Source organism: Penaeus monodon, chromosome 7 (assembly GCF_015228065.2).
Source record: "Penaeus monodon isolate SGIC_2016 chromosome 7, NSTDA_Pmon_1, whole genome shotgun sequence".
NCBI lineage: Eukaryota > Metazoa > Arthropoda > Malacostraca > Decapoda > Penaeidae > Penaeus > Penaeus monodon.
The window spans coordinates 50939499-50964125 of NC_051392.1; the positions used below are offsets into that span (position 1 = coordinate 50939499).

A 24627-nucleotide genomic window follows, 5' to 3' on the forward strand; every position below is an offset into this window, starting at 1 on the left:
AATGCCTTCCACATATTCCTGCTGTCGACCTCTGTGAGATACTGCTCCCTTTCTGATACCCAGCGAGTCCTGGGTAACACATATGGAATGTGTGTTATACAGGTTAGTGTACTTGGTGTTTTTGATCATATTTGTGTGTGTGTGTGTGTGTGTGTGTGTGTGTGTGTGTGTGTGTGTGTGTGTGTGTGTGTTGTGTGTGTGTGTGTGTGTATGTGTGTGTGTGTGTGTGTGTGTGTGTGTGTGTGTGTGTGTGTGTGTGTGTGTGTGTGTGTGTGTGTGTGTGTGTGTGTGTGTGTGTGTGTTGTGTGTGTGTGTGTGTGTGTGTGTATGTTATTTCACATACATATATTCATTCATTGCTTACATATACAAACAAACTTTTTCATCTCAGGATATTGAAGGTTTAACCCCCAACACATTATGTCGTGTTGTGGAGACAGTATCAGGGGGAGGCGTTGTCATCTTCTTGCTGCCAGGAATGCAGTCTTTGCGTCAACTCTTTTCCCTCACCATGGACTCGCATAGTAGACTGAAGACTTACTCTCATCCAAAAGTCACTCCGTTGTTTAATGAACGGTGAGAATATGTGGTAAATCTTGTTTTGAAATATTTTGGGCAATATGAAAAAGGTTTCAGAATAACAAAATGGAGGGCTACTTGTCAGATATATACAATCTTAATGTCCAGGCTTGAGCCAGTAACTTGGCTATGAATTATGTGTTGATACCCTGGTGCAACAAGTTAATGGAGTTAATGTATATGCATGCTGGTGTCCACATGTTCCTTATATATACAATATATATAGTTGAAAAGCAGATATAAAGGAAAGGCACTCAATAACAGATTGTATTTACCATTTGAATGTCTTTTCAGATTTGTATTATCCTTGGGCTGGTGCAGGTCATGCCTTATTTTGGACGACAAGCTTCAGCTGATGTCAGAACTCCCATCCTTAGTGGGTCCTGTGAAATCTTTGGCAAAGTCCAAGCTACAAGAGATGGAGTCTTTGCAAGAACAACTGCAGGACTTACAGAAGAGCCTTGAGGATGCAGACAAACCACTTCCGCAGTTGGTGGGATGTTGCAAGACCCTTGACCAAGTGAGGCTTTTTAAAATTGGGTCTGTTATTTTGTGTTTGTAGATGTGTGGGTGTGGGTGGGTGGGTGGTATTGGTATGTTAAATATCTACTAAATAATGGAGCATCAAAGTTTAGAAAAAATTACCCTATACATGTAAAATGAAATGGGAAAAACTTATAAAATGTGTACATAAAACACACACAATAAAAAAACTGGATTTTCTCTATGATTTGATATATCATATATTTTTCATATATTTCTGCATGTGTAAATTACAAAAAAAAAAAATAATAATGTTGCAAGAATTTTGGCCATGAATGAAGGCAACTGGATAAAGAGGAGGGGACCTAGGTGAAGGGGGCAGGGGATGGGTTGGTAGGTACACTGAACAGTATTGTGGCAGTCCTGGTCTTGATTGGTCTTCAACAGGAAGATCTTGCTACTAACTGCCAAGTCCTGACTGGTAGATAACACACATCCCCTGCAACATTTGTCTAGCAAAGGGGAATCTCTCTTAAATCATCTGTAACCTTATTTGAGATGATAAAGAAAAAAAAAGCAGTTTAAAGTATCTACAATATAGTGATAGGATTGGGTGGGAGATGTCACAGACAAAAAGAAGGCCTAATGGGATAGGGAAGAGGAAATAGCACTCTGTAGCCTTGAGGTTGGAAGAAAGATACTTAACAGTACCAAATATACTAGCTTCCCTATCCCCAATTTTCACTTGAATATGGGACCAACACTGCTTTCCATTCATGCCAAAATAGCCTGCTAGGTTTTAAAAGTTGATGTTTAATGGAGGCAACTAGGCTTGGAGGTGAAATGTACTTGTATGCTTAATCAGAATGACTCAGAATTTAGGGATCAATGTTAAGTTAAATAAGCTGTATTTTTGTATTCAAGTTTGTCCTTTTCTTGAGGCTTGATATACCAAATATTAATTTGGGTATTGTTCATAACACAAACTCCTCCTACATTTATGTGTATGTCTTTTAATAAATAACAACCAACAACACAGGCTAGAGCCCTCCTAAAAATGATAGACGTGATCACTGAAAAGGGTGGAAGAGGGCTACTCTCAGTCACAGCCGGACGTGGTCGGGGGAAGTCAGCTGCTCTGGGGTTGTCGGTTGCAGCAGCAGTGCACTTTGGCCTCAACAACATCTTTGTGACGAGCCCCTCCCCAGAGAACTTGAACACCTTCTTTGAGTTCATCTTTAAAGGTGTGTTTGTATGTTTTTGTTTTGTATCTCTGCTCTGCTCTGCTCTACTTTTTGTCATGGCTTTTGTTGCTTTTATCAGTATTGTAAAATATGTTGTTATTTTGTTTTATTAAGGTTGACTTTTGTTATTATTGATTTTATATGCTCAGATAAGCACAAGATGTTTGTTGATGTAAAAAAAAAATTGTTTTTGTTTATTTACTAATTATTTCAGGCTTTGACGCACTAGGATATGAGGAACAAAATGACTATGAGATCATCCAGTCCACAAATGAAGAGTTTAATGAGGCAGTAGTGCGTGTAAATATATTTAGGGAATTTCGCCAAACTATACAGGTATGGTTTTAGCAGTATTTTGACTATGTGAGGGTAGATATAAGTATATGTGATATCATAATTTTTCTCCTAAATATATTGGTTCAATTATGCAGTTTTTTATTTTGAGAATTAGACTTTAAGTTCAGTACTAACTGTTGCACCTTTTAATATTGCAGTTCATATCACTGATGAAATGAAACTATAGCTTTTGAAATCAGTGAAAATGTTACCATACTTAATTGACATGTCATTAGCAGATGGAGTTAAGATTAGTATTATTCCTGTATTTTTGTATCTTAGTGTTCTGTTCTCTCTCTCTCTCTCTCTCTCTCTCTCTCTCTCTCTCTCTGTCTGTCTGTCTGTCTGTCTCTCTGTCTGTCTGTCTGTCTCTCTCTCTGTCTGTCTGTCTCTCTCTCTGTCTGTCTGTCTGTCTCTCTCTCTGTCTGTCTGTCTGTCTCTCTCTCTGTCTGTCTGTCTGTCTCTCTCTCTGTTGTCTGTCTGTCTCTCTCTCTGTCTGTCTGTCTGTCTCTGTCTGTCTGTCTCTCTGTCTCTCTCTCTCTCTCTCTCTCTCTCTCTCTCTCTCTCTCTCTCTCTCTCTCTCTCTCTCTCTCTCTCTCTCTCTCTCTCTCTCTCTTGATTTTGATTGCCCTTTTAATATATTTTCCAGTATGTTGATCCAGTAGATGCCAATAAGCTGGGACAGTGTGAGTTACTGGTGATAGATGAAGCTGCTGCCATTCCCCTACCCCAGGTCAAGGCACTTATTGGAAACTACAGTGTCTTCATGGCATCAACTATCAATGGGTTTGTAGCTCAATATTTGTCTGTGAAAGGATTTGGGTTTGCTATGACCAGTTTTGTGTATTAGCTAATATGAATGAATAGATTGATAAAAAAAAATCAAGTCTTGCCTGAGACAAATTTTGTACCTGAAACTGACTATGTAATGGTATGTAAAGTATTGTTTTAACTCATCCACTCTCTTTATTAAGATCCCCTTTTTGTGCACACTGTTGACAAAGAAATTAATATTAGCCTAAAAAAAAGGCTTAAATTTTCTGGTTCATTCTATAGAATACTGTAATACCTAAAGTAATATAAAGCCAAAGGCCTCAATTACTGTGACTTTCACAACTTGTGCTCAGAGGACAAAGACACAGGAACAAGGTCCTAATTTATGATGGTTTATTTTCTATTGGTTTGATATAGGTACGAGGGGACTGGAAGATCTTTGTCCCTAAAGCTTCTTCAACAGCTGAGACAACAATCTAGCTCAGCAGGAGCCACAGTAGTCAAGTCAGTTGATATATCATCAGAAATGACCTCAAGTAAGTGGGTTTTATAGGGTATATGACTGTTACTAAGATATACAGTACCTTATAATTTTATAGTACATATACTAAAACTATTACGTTTGTAAACTTGAATGTATCTTGACTTACTTCAGGCCGCACCTTGTATGAGGTAACACTAGAGGAGAGCATTCGCTATGGAAGTGGGGATTCTGTAGAGAGGTGGATGCATCAGCTGTTGTGCCTTGATGCCACATCAGAAGTGTTCCAGACTTCTACTTGTCCCCCACCACAAACTTGTCAGTTGTATTATGTTAATAGGTGAGTCCTGCCACTATTTAAATCAGAGTGTTTCATCAGTGGGACTTTGGATCACAAGAAATTAATGTATCTGCAACTCTTAGGTTACATATGCAAAATGAGACTGGGTTACTAGAAAGACAACATTTCAGTACATTGAAAATTCCACTTTATGATTCTGATTACTATGGAGTAGAGAAGTGTCCTTTACAATGCTCCATGGCCAGCTATAGCAGTTTCACAGCATCTTTAACTGTTTAACTGTTGATTTAATATATATATATTAATTACTGCTATCAGGTACATGTCAAAAGTTAACACCTTTCTGCTAATACACACCAAAGTTTGCTATTGAGCATTAAATTTGGTGTTGCTAGGCAGTGATTGGTCAATATTCCTACTCTTAACACAGAATGGATAGTACAGGTTCGTCATGTGCATGTTAGCCAGTGTTATCTGTGACGGATTACTTTTTGTGAGTGGAAACAATGTCCTGATAGTCAGAGAAAGCCCCAACATAGTCTGAGTCTGGTCCTTCAGTACAAACTATGACACAGCCAGAAATATTTACATCTTACCAAATTTGATTACAGTGCTCTCTTGGATAATCCTGACCGGCAGACAGTGGGAGTTATGATTAATGAGATGCATTGGTCAATTTGTCAATCCACTTATGCTCTTGATTAATCTAAAAAGTAACTGTGAATTTTTTTTGAAGTTTTCAAAAACTGTTTTTTCTTTCATTCTCAATAAATTCACTGGTTCACAGTTTTGAAATGTCAGCTTTGCCATAACAGCTTGTTCATTTTATGACTTTTGATTTATTATAAGTGATCTTTAATTTTTGAAGAAATATTTGATAGAAATGTTAACTTTCTCTTTACTTAATTTCCAGAGATGTCTTGTTTAGTGGCCATAAAGAAAGTGAAGACTTCCTTCACCAGATGATGTCCCTTCTTGTGTCCTCCCATTACCGCAACTCTCCTGATGACCTGCAGGTGCTGTGCGATGCTCCAGCCCACCATCTCTTCGTGCTTCTTCCTCCTGTTGTATCTGGCATGACTTCCTTGCCGCCAGTCCTTGCTGTGGTGCAGGTCAGTTTTATTGTTTTATTTACCCATTTTTAGAATATTATTCAAGTTTGCTTTTATTTTTTCCTAATAACTTCCTTTATGTACTGGAAAGAATTGAGATACAGTTTCAAAACTACCCTCTTATTGAAAGATTATGTTTTTATTTTGTCAAGGCATTATTGCTACAAGTCTTTTCAAACATATCTGCCTTTAAGTTCATGCTAAACATCTTTCAGAGAAGTTGATAAGTAATTTTCTTATCTTTCTTTATTTGGACATAAAGGTATGCCTGGAAGGAGGGATACCCAAATCTGTGTCTGACGGCAACAAAAGCCGAGGCGAGCGGCCCTCAGGTGATCTGGTTCCCTGGGCCCTGGCACTGCAGTACCTTGACACCAGCCTGACAGAGCAAGTTAGTGCAAGAGTTGTCAGAGTGGCTGCTCATCCAGATTACCAGGTGAGATTCCACATTATTTATCTGTCCCCTTTTATTTTTTTTGTGTGTGTGTATTTTTATTGTTATGATTATTTTTTTCCAGTTTCCCCCCCTTTCTGTAGAAGCTTTTATAAATGTCATAAATGCTCAAATGAATGGGAATATTGCAGGGTATGGGTTATGGATCATGCGCCATCAACCTGTTGAGTGATTATTACAGCGGAAAGCACATCTCTCTGGAGGACAAGCAGGACACAGGTGTTGGCACTGATGAGGAGGACAAGGATAGTGACACCATTGGTGGGTTGTTTATTTATTAACTTTGTTGATATCGTCTAATTGATTTGATTAAGTAATAAGTTTCTTCTTTATTTTTGCTTTTTCATCTGTGGAATATGTTTTATTAATATGTAATGCAAAAGTTCTTGTATGTGGCATAAGGTTTAGAGGGGAGGGAAAATAGATTATCTAATTCATGATATCATTACAAGAATATGAATGCAATGTTTTATGTAGTATGATTCCCCCCTCTCTTTTGTTGTTGTTGTTTTTTCTGTTTTCTTTTACCAACCTAATTTGTTTTACCAGCCTAATTTGTTTGTGTTTGCATTTAGCTTTGTGATAATGAATAAAGCCATATGAATCTGCCTGACAGATGTGTTTATTTTGCACTATTTTATCCATTTTGTTTATTTTGTTATATATCATATGTTTATTATTTATTTGCTATCTGTTCCTATTATGTATATTCTACCAGTTTCATATTTATTCTTTATGCTCTGATTTCAGTACCCCACAAGAGTGGCAAACCCCTTCTCTCCAAACTGAGCGAACGAGTGCCAGAGTCCATCGACTACCTGAGTGTGTCATATGGGTTAACATTGCCCCTGCTGAAGTTCTGGTGCAGGGCAGGCTATATTCCTCTGTACATCAGGTAAGGTACACAGTGGAACTAAACCAAGCTGAAGTATGATGAGAAATAATCTGCTAGTGACATTTTAAGTCAAAATTAAATCCCAGTGGATGGCAACCCCGGCCATTCCTTGCACACAGAGGATAATTTAGAAGCAAAATGAAACAGACAATATGTCACACCAAGAATATCCAAATGGAATCAAACTAAATTATTAAAGATTTTTATTATTATGGACCATAGCACCAGAATGCTTTGCCACTCATCTGATTTGATATTGTTGTCTGGGTTGTTTATTTTGTCAGGGAGCATCACTCATTTATTATTTAGCCTCTCATTGTCTGTCTGTTTTCTGTGGGTTACCATATTAATGTGTTTGTTTGTTGTTGTTGTCTTAGAATATGTGCAAACGTGTTAGGTAATAATATACTTTAGGTCACAGGGTTTAAATCATTTTTGCTATTATTTGAAGATTCCTTGCTCTTTCCTCCTCACCAACAGCCAGGTTGCGAACAAAGTAACCGGCGAGCACAGTTGCATGATGGTGAAGCTGATGGACAGCAGTGATGGAGAATCTCCGTTAGCCAAGAACGAATGGGTAAAAAATGCATCTCAGGAGTTCATAAGAAGGTTCATCTCCCTACTTGGAGGTCCTTTCTCCAATCTGCCGTCCTTGTTGGCACTGAAGGTTATCCAGTCTCACTCAGCCATGGAGGAGAAAGGTATGATAAGAAGGGATAGGAGGTTTACTGGTTTCTCAGATGGATTATTAACACTAGGGGAAAGTACACCAGGAATTTCAACTGAAATTGTATTAGACATTGTTTTTAGCCCATATTTATAAGAGAAGTGGTATTAAGACTATTTATTTGATTGACAGAGATTAGATGGAAAGAACTGAAGAGTATGGTGTCAGGTCACGATCTCCAGCGACTAGAAAAATATTCAAACAACTTGGCAGATAGATACCTTGTAACTGACCTCTTGCCTAACATTGCTACACTTTTCTTCTTGAATAAATTCCCATCGGTACATCTGTCACCAGTACAGTCAGTAAGTGTCTTTACCATTTATAGATTGATTGAAGATTATATTACATTATGTGTTGTCACAAACTGTTGTGTAGCAAAGAGTGATAGTAGAGCATTTTTGTAGATCAGAAAAGATAAATGTTAGCATACTGTTAATATTAGAATTTCAGTAGATACATACAGACAGTACCTTTCACTTATATATATATATATATATATATATATATATATATATATATATATATATATATATATATATATATATATATATATATATATATATATATATATATATATATAATGTATATATATATATATATATATATGTATGTATATATATATATATATATATATATATATATATATATATATATATATATATATATATATATATATATATATATATTTATATATATTTATATTTATCATTATGGGTACATAAAATCAAACAGTAAAAAATCTAAATGATTAAATTTTAACAGGGCCTTTTAGTGGGACTGGGCCTGCAGACGAAGACCATGGATCACGTGGTATCCATGCTGGACATTACTCTCGAATCAGCACTTGGCCAGTTCAACCGTGCAATACGCCGTCTTCTAAAAACAATGACCAATATACAGGAGTCGTCCCTGGCTCAGCATCTCCCTGCTCCTGTTTTGCCTGAGTTTGTGCCGGTCGACATAACTCTTGACCAGGACTTGAATCAGGCTGCCGAGGTAAGGCCATGGTTGTAGTATGTTTTTGTTGTTATTGTTGTTGTTTTCTTTTTTGATATGATGTAAAGTCTAAAATTTCTCAGAGGTTAGGAGGAATTTTTTCTATGGTCAAAGTAAATGCCTCTGACTCCTTGCAAAAATGTCCTTGGCACCCGATTTTTGTGTATGATTCAGCTGATATTAAAGACAGGTCTGAAGGTGTCCCACATGCAGAAGGACTGTCTTTAAATTGTCCTTGTGAGATGCCGACAACAATAATGTGATTTTACAGTCGTTGAAGACAATTCCATGTCAGGAATGATATGGAAATCCTTCATGCCACTTTTTTACCTATTGTGAAATGTTAGTTGACCTGTTTCCTCTGTGATGGCTGCAGTTTTCTCATAGATTAATACAAATGGCACTGCATGCCTTCTCAGCTGATGCAATGACAACAAATGTAGATAGTGCCAAAGAAAAAAAAAATTAAATAGGTAAGATTTTTGTCTTTATATATTTAAGATTCACTGCAGTAGTAATTTAGTATTATTACTACATTAAATTGTTGTCGTAAGGTCTTTTAAGATGTAAACATTTGTACTATTTAAGTTTTAACTTTGAAATGTGGCAACAGGGGGAGTCAGAGATGCAGTTGCTAAGAACAGTCTTTAAAATAAGTCATAGATAAATTCTGACAATTTTGAGTCAAGGATGGTTTCTGAGACAGTCCTTAAATTTGTCAAAGACCTTTTGCGAATACTGCCCCAGATGCTCCTCCTCTTTTTTTTTTGTTTATTTTATTTTATTTTATTTTATTTTATTTTATTTTTCTTTAATTTATTCTCTCATCCTCTCTCTTGTTTTCTTTTCCAGTCATTCCTTCTCTCTTCTTCTTCTTCTTCTTCTTCTTCTTTTTCTTCTTTAGCTGTAGATGCAGATTTAGGAATTTGTTATATTTGTTTTTGGAAAATGTTTTAGAACAAGGAGTGCCTAAATCTGTTATTATTATTGTAATTAATATAGTTACAATAAAAATAATAATGAGAAGAAGAATAGCAAATTAAATAATGATAATAGTAATAGAGAGAGAAGATCCTAAAAGGAACAGATCAAATGTGTAGAGTCAGGTGATTGAGCCCTTGTAGAGACATCAGGTGTTTTCTGAAAAATACATTCTGTGATGATATACTTATTTAGAAGTATAATGTATAGGAAGCAATGGCTTTTATATCTCTTATCTCTAGGGGGGGGGGGGGGGGAAGCAAAAAATATTGTATTTTTTAAGGTGTCGTATACACTTGACTTGAAAAATATGAGACAAATGAGAAATATGAAAAGCCAATAGAAAAACAAGAGAATCAGGACTAATTTTTGAAAATTTCTCCATTCTGAGTTTGTGTTTTTCATTCTTTCTCTTCCTATATATTCTCACTTTATCAATCCCTCCATTAATTCTCTCCACAGGACTTTGAACGAGACCAAAAGAAGAAGGAGAAGCTTCAGGAGATCAACAGCCTCATCATGGGTGACGTGAGGAAGTATAAGATCCAAGGCGACGACAAGGCCTGGGAGTCTGTTCTGGAGGGTGGTGCTGGTGCCTCTGTCACTATCAAGAGGTTTGTCGGAGTTTTTGTTGTATGTTGTATGCGTATATCTTGATGTCTATGCCTTTTTAATGCTTGTTTTTCACTGCTTTATGCCTTTAACCTGCTAACTAAAACATACATTTGGTGTTGGAGTTCAATGCCATTTATCCATATACACGATTTCTGTTTTCTGAGACTTTCACCTCATCATTTCTATTGTGCAGCATGAGGATGGACGGAATTCTTAATTGCATGGTTCTCATGTCATTTCAAGTCTTTGGGTTCACCTCAGAAGTTCTCTTTCTCTTTTATATTTGTTAGCCTCACAATTCTGGGTAGATGTGTTATTTTTTTATGTATAGCTACATATGTAGCTATACATATATATATATGAATCACTTTTGTTCCATCTTTTCCAAGTTAATCAGATATAAAAACCTTTTTTGTTGTATTAGTATTAAGAAAAAATAGCTTCATATTGTCAGGTATACCATATTTGTTAGATTAGAGTGATATTCATGTATTTAGTTTTTAGTTAGAGATATTTAAATTTCTTTTGTGTTTTGCAGCACCAAAAGAACATCAAAGATGACAGAAAAAGAGTTGGAGAATATGTTGGAAGCTCCCACCAAGAAGAAGAAGACCAAAGATGGGCAAGGGGGTAAACAGGTAAAAGACAAGAAAAACAAGAAATTTGGAAAGAAGAGATAGTAGATTGTAAAATAAAACTTTCTTTTACAAAATATCAAATATTTATGACCTGCTTTGTTTAAACCTGTTTGAAATATTTCAGTAAATAAATAAATAAATATATATATATATATATATATATATATATATATATATATATATATATATATATATATATATATATATATATATATATATATATATATATATATATTCAGTTGATTCATATGTAATCACTTGAGAATCTTAAAAAAAAAAAGATAAATGATACTTGTTCATGGCAGAAAGAAAATTGGAGTGAGAGAACTGAAACAACTGAAATAAATATCAGAATGAGTAAACAGTTTCTTCTCTGGAGATGCTAGTATACACCCATGGCAGTAGTTCTATGTGATATATTCACATCAAATAAAGCTGGTCTCATTTCATCTCGATTTCAGCTCAGGATATTTGTATAAAGGTATGTCCGGATAAGGGGGTGAGATTGGCAGGTTTGCCTATCTCTTGACTTCATTCTCAGGTCCACCCACCCACCTATCAGGCCTCCATGTCTGGACATGCCTAAATGCAGTTGTTGGTAGGAATGGATGGATTAGGATGGTTAAAGACTTAGCTGGTTAGCTATAGTATGTTCTGTTTTTGATTACATTCATTGTATTGCAGCCTATTCCATGGTCTCGGAAAAATGGTTTAAAAGAATCTTTGCTGGTTTGGATTGGCAAGTAGTTTCGTTTATGTGTGTCCCTGCTAATGGAAGTGTTTAAGTTGTATTAGGTTTCAAGTGTAACATTCTGTAACACTAATAATTTCCTTGAAAACACTCCCAAAACTATGAAGAGATTCAAGCAGTATTAACCCATTGCTGCTGGGAACAGCATGTACAGACGTGCCATGCCCTCTGTGACATTGGTATATTAACCCATGGCGCTGGGAAAAAAGCTGTGCTCATTTTGGAATTCTTTGTGAAATGTCTCAGCACATAAATGGCTCTGCATGTGCTTAGCCACAAAGGAGTCTGTAGACCTTGTAATCTTAGCTGATTTAACTTTTCCTTTAATTTGTGGGATTTTTATTTTATTTGATTATTTATTGTTGTTGTTGTTATTTATTTATTTTTAATTATTATTTTTTAAGTAATTTTAAGTTTAATGGCATTATTTTTATTATAAAGATTATAATTACTCTGATATTGACATTATAAGAATCATAAAAGATTTTTTGAAAATGGTGTGTAAAATCAATATAGTTAACTCACAGTGGGCATGGTATGTACATACATGCCATGCCTGTCCGCTTTGGGTTGTTTGCACAAAGATAGATTTACAAATGTTTACTCATCAAGGAGTCAATTACTTGTGGTAGCTGTCTCACCTGTTTATCTTTTTCCTTGATTTTCAGAAATATTTTTATTTTTTTTATTGCTAGTAGTATTAATAACATTATAATTATGTCAATAATGATAATAACAATACTAATATGAATAACATTAGGGACGAAAAAATCCCTAAACTCAAGGAAAGGGAAAATCAGGTGAAGGTCATGAAGGCATAATAATTTACTCTGGCTGAGCACCTTTATGTGTAAACTCAGTTCACAGTGAACATTGGGTGTGCCCGATGGCAATGGGTCAAGGCTGTGTCAAGGTCCATGTTGAATTTTATAAAGAAACTTAGTCTGCATCATGTAAATGATCTTTGTATGCAGGGTACACGGAGGGAGAGGGAGGAGATTCCTTGTTAAGTTGTTGTTTGGGTGTCAGACATGTTTCTCCCCCTGATATGGTATCTGCATTAGCTTTGCTGTTAATGTAGTGCAGGTAAATTGTGTTCTGGATACTGCTTTAGTTATGTTAAACAAGGATAGAAGAGAATTGTTCATCCCTTTAAAAATTATGTAAAATATTTTAAAGTTGTTCAGGTTTCCTATAAGAAACCATTTTGTCACATGATTTTTCCAGAAATTAGCCTGAGAACTGCCCTCATGGCATGCAATAAATGTTGAGAAAGTCCTAGAAAATATTCTTTAAGAAATACAGTGTGAATTTTGATATGGAATTGAATTCACTCTAGCACACACTGTATTGTAATTACAGTATATCAGTGTTTGGTTTAATTATTGTGAAAGAGAATTATATTTTGGATATACATTGTAATTATCTGATGGTAGGGAGCTGAGGTAAACTTGTCTGTACATTCTCTCTCTCTCTCTCTCTCTCTCTCTCTCTCTCTCTCTCTCTCTCTCTCTCTCTCTCTCTCTCTCTCTCTCTCTCTCTCTCTCTCTCTCTCTCTCTCTCTCTCTCTCTCTCTGACATATATGTATATATGCATATATACATATACATATGTATATATGCATATATACATTATGTATACATTATGTATATATATGCATATTTACATATATACACATATACACACACACACACACACACACATGTATATGTATATATATTTATACACATGTACATGTATATATACACATATATATACACACATGCACATGTGTGTATATTTATTTATTATATATATATATATATATATATATATATATACATATATATATACACAGGTACATATACATATTTATACATGTATATATACATATATATATATATACACAAAAGTACATATATATACATATATATACACACATATGTACGTATATATACATATATATATTGTATCATAAATTTCTTTTCAAGTTAATGAAATATCAAAGATTCACTGATGTTTTTATTAGCTTTAAATTGAGAATACAAAATCACTTTGCTACATAATAACCTTACAAAAACTTTCTGTCAATAGACCATATATGATCTACGATGTACAGGTACATTTACAATATTTACAAAAATATATATTAAACATCAATGAGCATCAGATATAAGATAAAATTTCTATGATAATAAAACATATCAGTTCTCTGAGCAGAAATTGCTAAGATTATTTCACTGATGAGAAAAAGAAAAAAATCAGTTGGGAAATTATGAAGATCTAACAAATTGTATAACTTAAATTTTTCATTGGAAACCATATGTTAAAAAGAATGCATCAAAGTTCTTGCAAACTGCCTCCTAAATATTACACACATTGGGCAAGGGTTGTTATGCACAAGGAAAACTGATGAACACATTAATATTTCATCCAGTACCAGTACAACACTTAAGGAGTTGTAAAGAATTGTGCTAAATAACTGAGCATCTAATATGTTATTTCACAAGTGTTAGACAGTTGCATGCAATGTGCTTGTCAATCAAATTTAAGTACTGGGTCTACAGGTACAAGATCTCCAGTAATTAATGCACAGATAAAGTTGCAGAACAGAATTTTGTACACAACAACAATTTCAGAAACAACTTTATTTCTCCCAGAGAAAAGGTTATTGCACAGGGAATTTTGGAATGTAGGAAAAATCAAATTCACATGTCTTATCATTCTTGATGGATTTCTTTGTGTAGATTCTTAAAATTAAGAACCACAGATGCTTAAAAATAGGTTAAAATCCATCACTAAATATATCAATTGTAACAAAGCATGAAATTAGATGAGCCATCATTAACCAAAACATGTGCAGTGTATGTGTATGTATACAAGTGTGAACGAGTTTCATGTGTGTTTCAGTGTGTATGTGAGTGAATGAAAGTGGATGTGTCTTTCTGTATTAATATTCAAGTTTTGGCTATGAACATGCCTTAATTGAAAGTTATTCACAGATGAGCGACAGAATGAGAAGTTAGTATTGGCAGCTCAATGGGAGTGCTTTGCATCCAATGAATTCCCAAGAAAACTGGGTATTAAAAGGAAAAATATTTACACAAAGTGAGATAAAATACTTAACATAAAATTCAAAATAAGTACCATAATATGAGCCTCCGTAAGATGTGGAATTATTGAAGACTTAAGTCACATTCAAGCCTGAACAGATGGGAGGTACTGCTAAGTTACACTAAGTTTAATTTAATTTCAGATCCTTATAAAAAGCATTTATATTACTTGGTGATATTGGACTCAATTTCAGATTTTGGGAAAATAAATTTTGGTGAAGTACTCTAATAAATTTCAAAATTATTAACTTTCGTTTACATGTTAAACACCTAAATTATAGGAAGACACTTATTCCAATTATTTTCTTAAGGAATAATGGAGGAATTAAGAAAGTGTAGAGTAAAACTTATGAAATGAGTTAACAAACATAAGAGGCAAGAGCTCATTATTTTAAGAATAATTAAACTCTTACCTCTATCGTCCAAACATACAACTTTACAAACGAGTAAATTACAAAAAAAATGTTACAGGACATAAATATATATAAAGTACAATATGAGCTTCCTCATATGTACTTGAGATCACAATACATATAGCCTGTTACGACAGCAAGCTGCTATTCTAACACCCAGGTCACTCTCAAGACAGATGATGTGGTTAGACTCCAACTAAATTGAAAGTGATAAGAATATAAAAAAGGATAAACTATTTCACATAATTTATAGTTCGAGTATAACCATCCCATCCTCCGTTAAGCGCCCTCCATTTATGCAGTTGGGTGGCCAGTATCACAGTAACCACATAGGCTCACGAGTATCCAACCCTTTCCAAGAGTTGCTTTTGCGGGCTATATTTTACCAGTGCGCACCACATTGTGACCAGGCTTGAGCTTTACATTCTGTGCTCACTTTGTGCTTTGTACCTGTACGAACGGGGGCTTTTTTTTCTTAAGATTCCATCACAGTAACCCTCCACTTTGCACAGATGAGTTTGTGTGAGCTGGCAGGGGATTGGCTTCTTCAACGGTACCCAGTCATAGCACAAAGCTGACCAATTACTTATACATTTTAACAGCAAATATATGGCTTCAGTTTCTCACATACACATCACACACATGCATCAATCTTGTCCTCTTTCTCCTCAGCAACTCAGACTAGACGTGAGCAGGGGGCGGCGTAAGCTTCTTGTCTTTTATAGCCATTCATCACTGGCTTATGGCTGTGGGGAGAGAATTAAAGGGAAGAGTACCACCGCCCCGGCCGGAGGAGTGAGCGGCGTCCTCACCCTGTTCTCCCGTTGCCAGCCACGTCCCTCAGTCAAGTCTAGGGCATTTGTAGTGTAAGCAGGCAAGCAGGTAATAATTTATGAACTCAGTCATTCCAAGAATTTCTTTTAACTGGAATTGCACTGGACTTAGGGAATGATGGTAGTGCAGCATTTTTTGTTTTTGTTTTACTTTAGGGTGATGGTAATGGAGATTTTAGCATGGATCGAGGGGATTATCTCGGAAAGGACTTAGCATCAATGCTGCAATTATCCATGGCACATGTCGACACCATTCTAGCGAACAATGTGATGGCTAGATTGGATGGACTCCACTGGTGATCCAAAATTTGTCATCGTTCAAATCGCCCAGTATTATCCACATCCAAACATCCATTTCCACTGAACCCCACATCCACGCATCTCCTATTACCCAACAACATGTTATCTCTTAAAAGACCTTGTGCTGCTGCTCACACAATAATCTCCCTGATGATTCTCCGGTTGCGGGAATTCGGGGTAGAGTAACCAGATTCCAGAGACTCGTCAAAACTGATTTGAGGTTTGTTGTCGGGGTTCATCTCTGCACCCATCTGGTCGTGCTGTTCCATGTAGGGATCCGGCATGCCGCTCACATCATAGCTTCCATCTGTAAATCAAAAAAGAAAAAATAGTAAAAACCAAGCACTGCAAACCATCTGAAATTACATCAAGGCCATGTATGAATCCTCCCATGCAACTAAGTAAGAGAACATGTGACGTACCCATATGATCTGCACGCTTCCTCGGCTTCTGTACGGCAGCGTAGGGATCCCCGTTGGCCATGTAGTTCCCGCGAGAGCCCGGATAGTCCTCCATCATTCCCTGTCCTTGGTGAGAAGCTGGAGGGTAGTGAGAGTAGTCGTCGTAGCCAGAAATGCCATAACCTCCGTGAATCATGGGGTCGTACTGGTAGCTTCGTGGGTCCTGCACCATGTGGGAGCCCATCTGTGGGTCGCCGTGGCCCTTCACCTGCCACAAAGAGTCCTGGGAGTTGACTGAACCTCCATTGTTGGAGTTGGAGTAGCTGTTGTCCATGAATCCCATTCCTGTAAGAAAAAATAAGTTTTAGTTTGCATCCTTCATAGAACTGTATTTTCCATCACAATCCCAAGAATTAAGTCATTATTATTTTCATGTCCATTACAATAATCAGTCTGTAATGCTTTACCATTGTTATTGTGAGCATTGTTCACATGTCCATTCTGGTTGTAGTTGTGGTACTGCTGAGAACTGTAGATGCCCGTTTTGGAAGGATCATCCAGTCCAGTGTCCATGGATCCATCAAGACCCTTGTTATCCATACCAACAGTGTAGTATGGGGGAGGTGGAGCCTGAAAAACATGAATGAAAATTAGTTACATGAGAAAAAATGCATACTAGTCGTTTATAATTTAAAGTATCACAACTTGGATTTCCGATAAGGATCACTTTTTTGACAGAGGGCTATACCTGCTGTGCTACAACACCACGGTGAGAAACTTCCATGTCTGCGGTCTTATTCTTGAGCTTGCTGTTCCTTCTACGGCAGCAGCAGCAGATGAACACAAGTGCAACAATGGCTACAAAGACTACACAGCCTATAATGATTGCAACCATGTACTGCATTGACATACTCTGAGACGGTATGGGTGGCAGGTGGTCAACTGGAGAAAGGAGAAAAAATATTTTTAGAGAAGCCAAAATACACAAGCCTTTTAAACGTTCTTATATACTTGGAATCTCATAAACAAATGCATAGAATATGGCAATACAAAGAAATATACAAATACTACTGCTTTACCTTTCGTGGCAGTTCGGTATTTTCCACAGCTGTCCTCGATGAAGACAGAACAGAACTTGATTCGCACTTCGTTGGGAGCAGCATCGCCCAGGGCCACCTCGCCGTGGTTGTCACTGTTAATAGGCACCAGTTCCTCCATGGGGACCCATTCTTCCGTTTCCACATCCTGCACTTCTACCTGTGCTTGCAACATGAGGTTAGTGGGAAGCACCTTGAAGCTGAGAATGTTGTTGATCCTCTCGAAGAACACCTCTTCGGGTTCGGGGATGGTCTCCGCGTTGACGAGGGTCATGGCTTCCAGGGGGTCCGAGAAGTCGCTGTCTCCCTTGATGTTGCTGGCCTTGACTTGCAACTTGAATCTCGTCTGTTGCATGAGAGGCTGGATCACGCACGGGTTCTGCGTCTGGCAATCGTGACTCGTGACTTCCCCCGACATAGCCTCAGCTCGCACGTGGAAGATAGTGTCCGGGAAACCACCGTTGAAGCTCTCGTCCCAGGCCAGGTTGATGAAGTCGGTGCCACGTGTGATAACGCGGAGATTCTTGGGGTGTTCTGGGCGACCCTTTTCTTGCAGGGTGATTATGGTCTTGTGTTCGCCCATGTTGTTCATGCCCTTGCAGGTGTAGCTGCCATAATCAGCCTTGGTGACGCCGAGCACCGTGAGGACTGACGCATACACGTCGTCTCCCAAGGCAGTGTCATTGGTTGTGTAGTGAGTGCCATCTGCGTCAATGAAGTTGGCGCCGAGCGACCACTGGAATGTGGGCTGAGGGTAGGCCTGCATGCGGCACTCGACCCGCGCATCTTCGCCCAGATCGTAAGCGACTTTGTTGGCCTTGTGGACGGTTATTGGGGAATCTGTCAAGATAAAAAATGGGCTTAGAGTATGCCAAAGTACATGTACTATATACGTAAAACCAGAGTTTCCCAAAGTACATACAGGAAAACCAACGTAAAATAAGAGCAGAGATAACTACTTACGTTCGATCCTAAGCAGCTGTGAGCTAGAGACTTCTCGCACATCGTTCTTGAAGACACATTCGTAGGTTCCTCTGTCAATGGGAAGCAACTGGTTGTCGTAGCGGCGAGGGCCACGGAACTGCAGCGTCGACTGAACGGTGTAGGCGGCATTCTGGTTGCGCGATTGCTCCACCAAGATCTCGTAGAGGCCGTCGGAAGCATTGAGCTCGACCCCGTCCTTCAGCCAGCGGATGGAGGGCTGGGGCTTCCCTTGGGCGCGGCAGGTCAGGCTCAGGTCGGTCTTGCTGATGCGGTGGATGGCGGACTCGGGGAGGTTTTCCAGGATCCTCGGCGGCTGGTACACGCGCACGTGGACCGAGGCGGGGGTGCCCTTGCCCAGGCGGTTGGAGGGCTGGCAGTAGTAGGTTCCTTCCTCGGACAGCGAGGCGCGGGGGATGGTGTAGTTCACGCCCAGAGTGAGCGGCGTATCCGAGCCGTGGCGCCACCAGCGATACGTGGGCATGGGCCAGCCAGGGGGGTCGGCGCCGCAGGTCAGCGTGGACTGCTCCCCCTGTACGGCGATGGGCTCGGCGGGCGTGATGAAGGTCTTGCCGGGGGCGTGGCGCACTCGCACAGCGACGGTGGCATTGCCGATGCGGTCGCTCGGCTCGCCGCCCGTCGGGTTCAGGATGTTGACGGCGCGGCAGATGTAGTTGCCCTGGTTCTGCGCCGACACGCGGCTCAGCCTCAGGATGTCTCCATTCTGGCGGAAGCTGTCGTCGCCCTCCTTCAGCCACTCGATGGTCACGGGCGCCGGGTTCGCGGTCACATTGCAGGTGATCATGATGTCTTCGGACTCGTCCACGTCCTTGCTGGACATGACGGCCACGCGAGGGCCGTACTGCACGTCCAGGGTGACCTCGGCCTCGCGCAGCCGCCCCAGCCCGTTGTCGGCCTGGCACACGTAGCGGCCGGCGTCCTCAAGCGATATGCGCTCTTTGACGAGGGTGTTATGGGTGTCGATGAAGCGTCCGGCGCGCGTCCAGCGCACGTTACTCACGGCGGGCTTGGCGTCGGCCGTGCACGTCAGGGTGGCCGAGTGCTCCAGCTCTACGCGCAGGGGGTTCTCGGGCCCGATGGTGATCCGCGGGTAGTCTGCGGGAAGAAGGCGGTCATTATAAATTATCTGACCCAGAAGACCTTCCAAGCATCATTGAATGCCACACAAAATATATCAGATGCCGGCTCTCTAAGTAAATCGCAGCAGATACTCACAGTTCACGCTGAGGGTGACGGTGGACTCCATCTTCTCGTCGTCGGTGAGCGCCCTGTTCCACACGACGCACCGGTACTGCGCGCCGTCGTCGTCCTTGCCGGGGGTGATGGTTAGGACGGAGGTGGTGGGGAAGTCGCGTCCGCCGCCCGGCTTCAGCACGCTGTACAGCTTCTGCTCAGAGCCCGAGCGGTACCAGCTGCGAACAAGCAACGCGGTTTAGCACGAGAAGAACGGGGGAAATATAGTGAGGGAAGGGTGTTGAGTTAGGGGCAGCGTGGGGTAGGCGTAGGGGGAAGTAGGGTGGACAGGAGGGGGGAGACACACATGTGGTGCGGGACGTGACTGCTTCCAACCCTCCCTCCCTCCCACCCTCCCCGTCCCTCGAGGCCCCGTAAACCCGTCACCATCGACATAAGCCTGTCAACTCCCTCACCGAACTTTCAGAATCTTAAAAGACGTCTTGGTAAACCGCTAACTCATCACCCCTATCGCCAAGCTACACTCTTATCCCGCTCAATAAGCACCCTTTCACCCTCGCGAAGCCCCCTCCTCCCCAACCAGGCCGGAGCGTGAAGTGGCGGGCAGTTCGCACAACGCGCCATTGTTTACAGTGCTGGTCCGGGTGGGCATGTGGGCACTGGCCTCCCGCGCCCGCCCGCCCGCACGCCCGCCCGTCTGCCCTGCATATGCCACGCCTTGCTCCACTCGCCTTGCGTCGCCCGCTCTCTCAAGAGAGGGGAGGATGGAGAGGGAGAGGGAGAAGGGAAGGGAGTGAAGAGAGAGGGAAGGAAAAGATTGGAAGAGTAGAGGAAAGAAGAGAAGAGAAGATGAAAGATTGGAAGAGTGGAGGAAAGCACAAAATAGAAGAGGAAAGAAGGAAGGAGGTGGGGAGGGGAGGCGAGTTATTGATAATCGAATGAAATCAGGAAAAAGAGGATGATAGGAAACAAAAAGAAAGACGAAGAGAGCGAAATACAAAAACAAACACACGCGCTACACCTGCAACCCCGCACCCACTTGAAAAGCACACACAGCAGACGTCTGGGTGAAGCGGCCTCTCAGCCCACCCCTGCCTGGCGACCCGACCCTCGAGAGTGCCACTCCCCGACGCGCTCTGTGTGTGTGTGTGTGTGTGTGTGTGTGTGTGTGTGTGTGTGTGTGTGTGTGTGTGTGTGTGTGTGTGTGTGTGTGTGTGTGTGTGTGTGTGTGTGTGTGTGTGTGTGTGTGTGTGTGTGTGTGTGTATCCCCCCCCCCTCTTCACACTAACATCTATTTCTCCTTTTCAAAAAACAAAAACCGACTGCCTCTCACGATATCACCTCTCCGAGACAACCAAGCCATTATTCCGGAGGGCTCGTACGAACAGAGATATTTCTCCAGTGCCACCGAGAGGGCCAGACGGAGCCTGCCAGCACATAAAAGTTCCCGGATGCTGCCGTCAGACCCGCCGTTCTGGGCCTAGCCGGTGCTCTCCGTCGGGAGGAGCCAATCTCTTTCTTCTGCTTCTCCATTCTCCCTTCCTATCTCCCTTTCCTTTCTTCCCTTATCCCTCTCTTTCTCCCTATCTCTTTTTTACTTTCCCTCTCCATCCCTCCCCCTCTTGCTTTCCTCCTCCTTATCTCCCCCTTTCCAATACTTCCCTCCCCCCTCCCTCCCCTCCTTCCTTCTCTTCCCTATCTCTTTCTTCCCTTCTTCCTTTGTTTGTTTCTCTCCCTCCCTCCTTCCCTCCCTTCTCCCTCATCCTCCCAGAGTCAAATCCTCTCCTGAAACGCAGCAGCTCAAAACCCAAGCCCAAGGCGACAAGAGAAAGACTCACATGATCTGCGGGTCGGGCGAGCCACCCTGGGAGGAGCACACGAGGTCGATCTGCTGTCCCTCGGTGGCGGTGGGCGCCTCGGGGTTCACCCTGGGGCTTCCGGGCGGGATGAGGACGGTCAGGTTCACGGTGGTGGTGTGCAGGTCGGACCCGGTGCCGGCTTCCTTCACGCGACACTCGAACATGCCGTTGTCGCGCTCGTAAGTGGCGCGGCTGATGGTCAGGTCGTAGCGGCCTTCCTCCAGGTCCAGGTCCACGCTGCAGGGGAGGAAAAGTGGCATTAGGCGGTGCTCATTCTTAAGGAAAAAAGGTAAAATAAATGTGTTGATACAAATGTCACTAATTACAGAAACATAAATATGAAAATAATTTGTCGTATGGCGGCTAGTTATCACAAGCATAAATTTTAAAACTATTAATATTGATGACACGAAGGCCAAATCCGCGTGCCTCGCAAGCTGCTCCTCACGCGACGCCCATTTCGGCGCTAATCCCCCGGCGTCAGCGGGACGGACAAAGCGCAACAAAACGGAAGTCGGACGCACCAAATCCCCGGCTCACGCATAGCCTCCTCTCCCCTTCTCACTCGTCTCTCTCCTCCTCCCTTTCGCTCTGTCATTAGCCGTCACGCACCCAGTTCCCCGAATTCGATATCCCTTTTTGAAGGCGCATCCCGTGAACGGCTGCCTGGCTTAAGCCCCGTGAAGGACGCCAGCGGCGCCGTTCCCACGTGCATCAAGCGGCGATTCGCAGAGCTGACGGCGAGTCACCGTGCTTGCGAGGACGTTTCTTAGTGGGTCAGCTTCTCGCCCGCGATTCGAGACGGCCCGGGTTTGTGCCGGCGTCGAGAAGCATGCACCGCGTCCGTGCTCCGTTCCGCCTGTCGTGGCAGGCGTTCCCTCCTGAACAACTCGCGAGATGACGGAGAAGCAGATTACGGAAGACGTCGGCTGGCTAATGGCAGCCTCGAGCAGGTGCGCCGTGACTCTGAGGGGCCTGCGTCAGCAGTAATGCCGCTTGGAAAACTTCCTAATGACCCTCTCTACGTCTGCTGTAATTATTCACTGGTATTTACAATGCCCTCGGCCGTCTCGCGTTCACTCACAAGCACATGAGAACTCCAACTCGACAAGAAAGTCATGGTTACAACATCCTCGGACAAGGGACAAGGGGCGGCGAGAGGGGAGGTCCCTGCGGCAGCAGGGGTCAAGCGCGCACAGGACGCGTGGCTGCCCCCCTGCTCCCGCCCGGCCACCTTGCGCCCTGCCGCAGAAGCCCTGTGTGTGATTCTAATGGGCACCGCTCCCGGGAAGGAATTGTAACGCCATTACGGGCCCCGAGGGCAACCCGGGATCGGCGGCGGTGCGAGAGCATCGGGCCAGGGACACCGCAAACATCTGCTGCGCCGTGGGAGGCACACATGGCCGCCACCTCCCGTCTTGATACTGACACCATGTATCATGCACACGGACACACATGCGGAGAGCAGTTGGAGGCGAGAAGTACTCGATGTCTCAAGTCCCCAGACGAACCAAGTTGCTAAGGAATTATCCTCATTACCATTATTAATTAAGCATTTTGCATCAAGTCAAAAAAGACAAACCCGAGTATAATTTAATTTACATACTTTCATAATTATCATTAGATGTGAGCAAGGAGGGTACAGCCGTTCGTTAGTGGGTGGGTGCGTGTGTGCGTACGTGCGTGTGAGTGCTAATGTGCCGCGTGTGGATTTCAAAGGCGTCCCCGGCGGGCGAGGGCACCGCGCCAAGCCACATCGAGTTATAGCCCCCGCGGCGCTCGGGAGAACCCGAGTCCGGCCAGCCGCAACCGCGCTTATATTCCGCTGCTCCAAGCCTCCTCCGCACTCGTCCTTTCCTAGACCTTCTACAGCAGGAGGAAAGGAGTGGGCGAAGGACATTCAAACTTGTACTCTCAGTCACGCTCATCCTCACCCTCACTTCTCCCCCCTCCCTCTCCTCCTCCTCCTTCTCCTTCTACTCCTCCAACCAAGGACCAGTTCCTCTCGCTCAGCACTTACGTGTAGCTCCTGTCGAAGGGCGTGTCCCGAATGGCGACGTTATCCTTCTCGCCATTCCTCTGCCTCATCCAGAAGATCTGTCCTCCCGAGGTGATTAACGACGGGTTGTTGATGCGGCACTTGAGGGTCACGTCCTGGCCCTCGCGCACGTCCGCCACCTCCTCGCGCCGGTTGCCCGCCGCCGCCGCCGCCACCGCGCCTGCAACAGGGAGAGAGAAACATTAATTTGCGTGTCACATCAAGCTTATCTATGGACGGTACTAAATCTGCTATTTAGTACCAAAAGGAAGAAAGATGGAAGGAGCGACCTGGAAGAAAGCCGACAAGACTTCGAGGAGCCGAGCCAGGCCGTGCGGACGATGGGTGGGGGCGTGCTGTGTATCGCCCCGCCCATTAATACCCATCACACCTCGACCATTTAGCAACCTCCACGTACACCCGCGCCTATTACCTGGCTGCTAATGTGTCCAGAGCACCATCACTTGCACCATATCTCGCCGCCGCCGCCTCCCTCACCTCGCGCCCCGTCTCGTTCAGCGAACCAACCCCTCCCTCTCCCTATCCCTCTTCTTCTCCCCCTCCCTCTCCCTATCCCTCTTCTTCTCCCCCTCCCTCTCCCTCCCTCTTCTTCTCCCCCTCCCTCTCCCTATCCCTCTTCTTCTCCCCCTCCCTCTCCCTATCCCTCTTCTTCGCCCCGTCCCTCCTCTTCTCCCCCTCCCTCTCGCGCTCGGCGTTATCTCGTCGCTTTATCTTTGCGGGCGATCGCGTTACACTTCCCGCGCGCGCCGCTCTCCTCCGCCGCCCTTCCGCCGTGATGTGCGAGGCCATTAGAGTCCGCGCGCCCTCTGCCGGGCTGAAGGGTAATGAAGCGGTTGATGGCGGGCGTGTGGGCGTAATGGTGACGCGCGGGAGTCGGCGCCCACCCGTAGTGTACATGGCAACCGGCCACGCTTCGCCGCCCACAAGACGCTATCAAATAACCCCACCGCCCGCACCCGCCCACAGCGCCATCAGTCACAGCATCACGGCGTCCACGCGCCGACTC

The 24627-nt window shown here is 42.5% G+C and overlaps 2 protein-coding genes across 2 annotated transcripts in view; one reads left to right on the plus strand and one right to left on the minus strand.

The window, feature by feature from the left end:
* Positions 1-10706, plus strand: part of LOC119575436 (RNA cytidine acetyltransferase-like) — a 16052-nt gene extending 5346 nt beyond the window's left edge. The window contains exons 3-19 of the mRNA XM_037923056.1: positions 1-102; positions 392-576; positions 874-1099; positions 2102-2306; positions 2521-2642; positions 3292-3428; positions 3834-3952; positions 4072-4237; positions 5112-5310; positions 5573-5746; positions 5896-6025; positions 6515-6659; positions 7140-7360; positions 7519-7691; positions 8152-8385; positions 9829-9980; positions 10520-10706. The exon at positions 1-102 is cut by the window's left edge and continues 70 nt beyond it. Of these exons, the coding sequence (XP_037778984.1) occupies positions 1-102; positions 392-576; positions 874-1099; positions 2102-2306; positions 2521-2642; positions 3292-3428; positions 3834-3952; positions 4072-4237; positions 5112-5310; positions 5573-5746; positions 5896-6025; positions 6515-6659; positions 7140-7360; positions 7519-7691; positions 8152-8385; positions 9829-9980; positions 10520-10661 (2832 nt within the window). The 3' untranslated portion in view covers positions 10662-10706. The remainder of the gene's footprint in view (positions 103-391; positions 577-873; positions 1100-2101; positions 2307-2520; positions 2643-3291; positions 3429-3833; positions 3953-4071; positions 4238-5111; positions 5311-5572; positions 5747-5895; positions 6026-6514; positions 6660-7139; positions 7361-7518; positions 7692-8151; positions 8386-9828; positions 9981-10519) is intronic.
* Positions 10707-13358: 2652 nt separating this feature from the next.
* Positions 13359-23785, minus strand: LOC119575437 (hemicentin-2-like). The gene is made up of 9 exons (XM_037923057.1): positions 23583-23785; positions 21542-21799; positions 19725-19921; positions 18471-19604; positions 17490-18347; positions 17159-17352; positions 16878-17040; positions 16432-16755; positions 13359-16316 (listed from the first exon to the last, which is right to left on the minus strand). The coding sequence occupies exons 1-9, from the start codon at positions 23648-23650 to the stop codon at positions 16141-16143; spliced, it is 3372 nt and encodes a 1123-aa protein (XP_037778985.1). The 5' UTR covers positions 23651-23785; the 3' UTR covers positions 13359-16140.
* Positions 23786-24627: the final 842 nt, after the last annotated feature.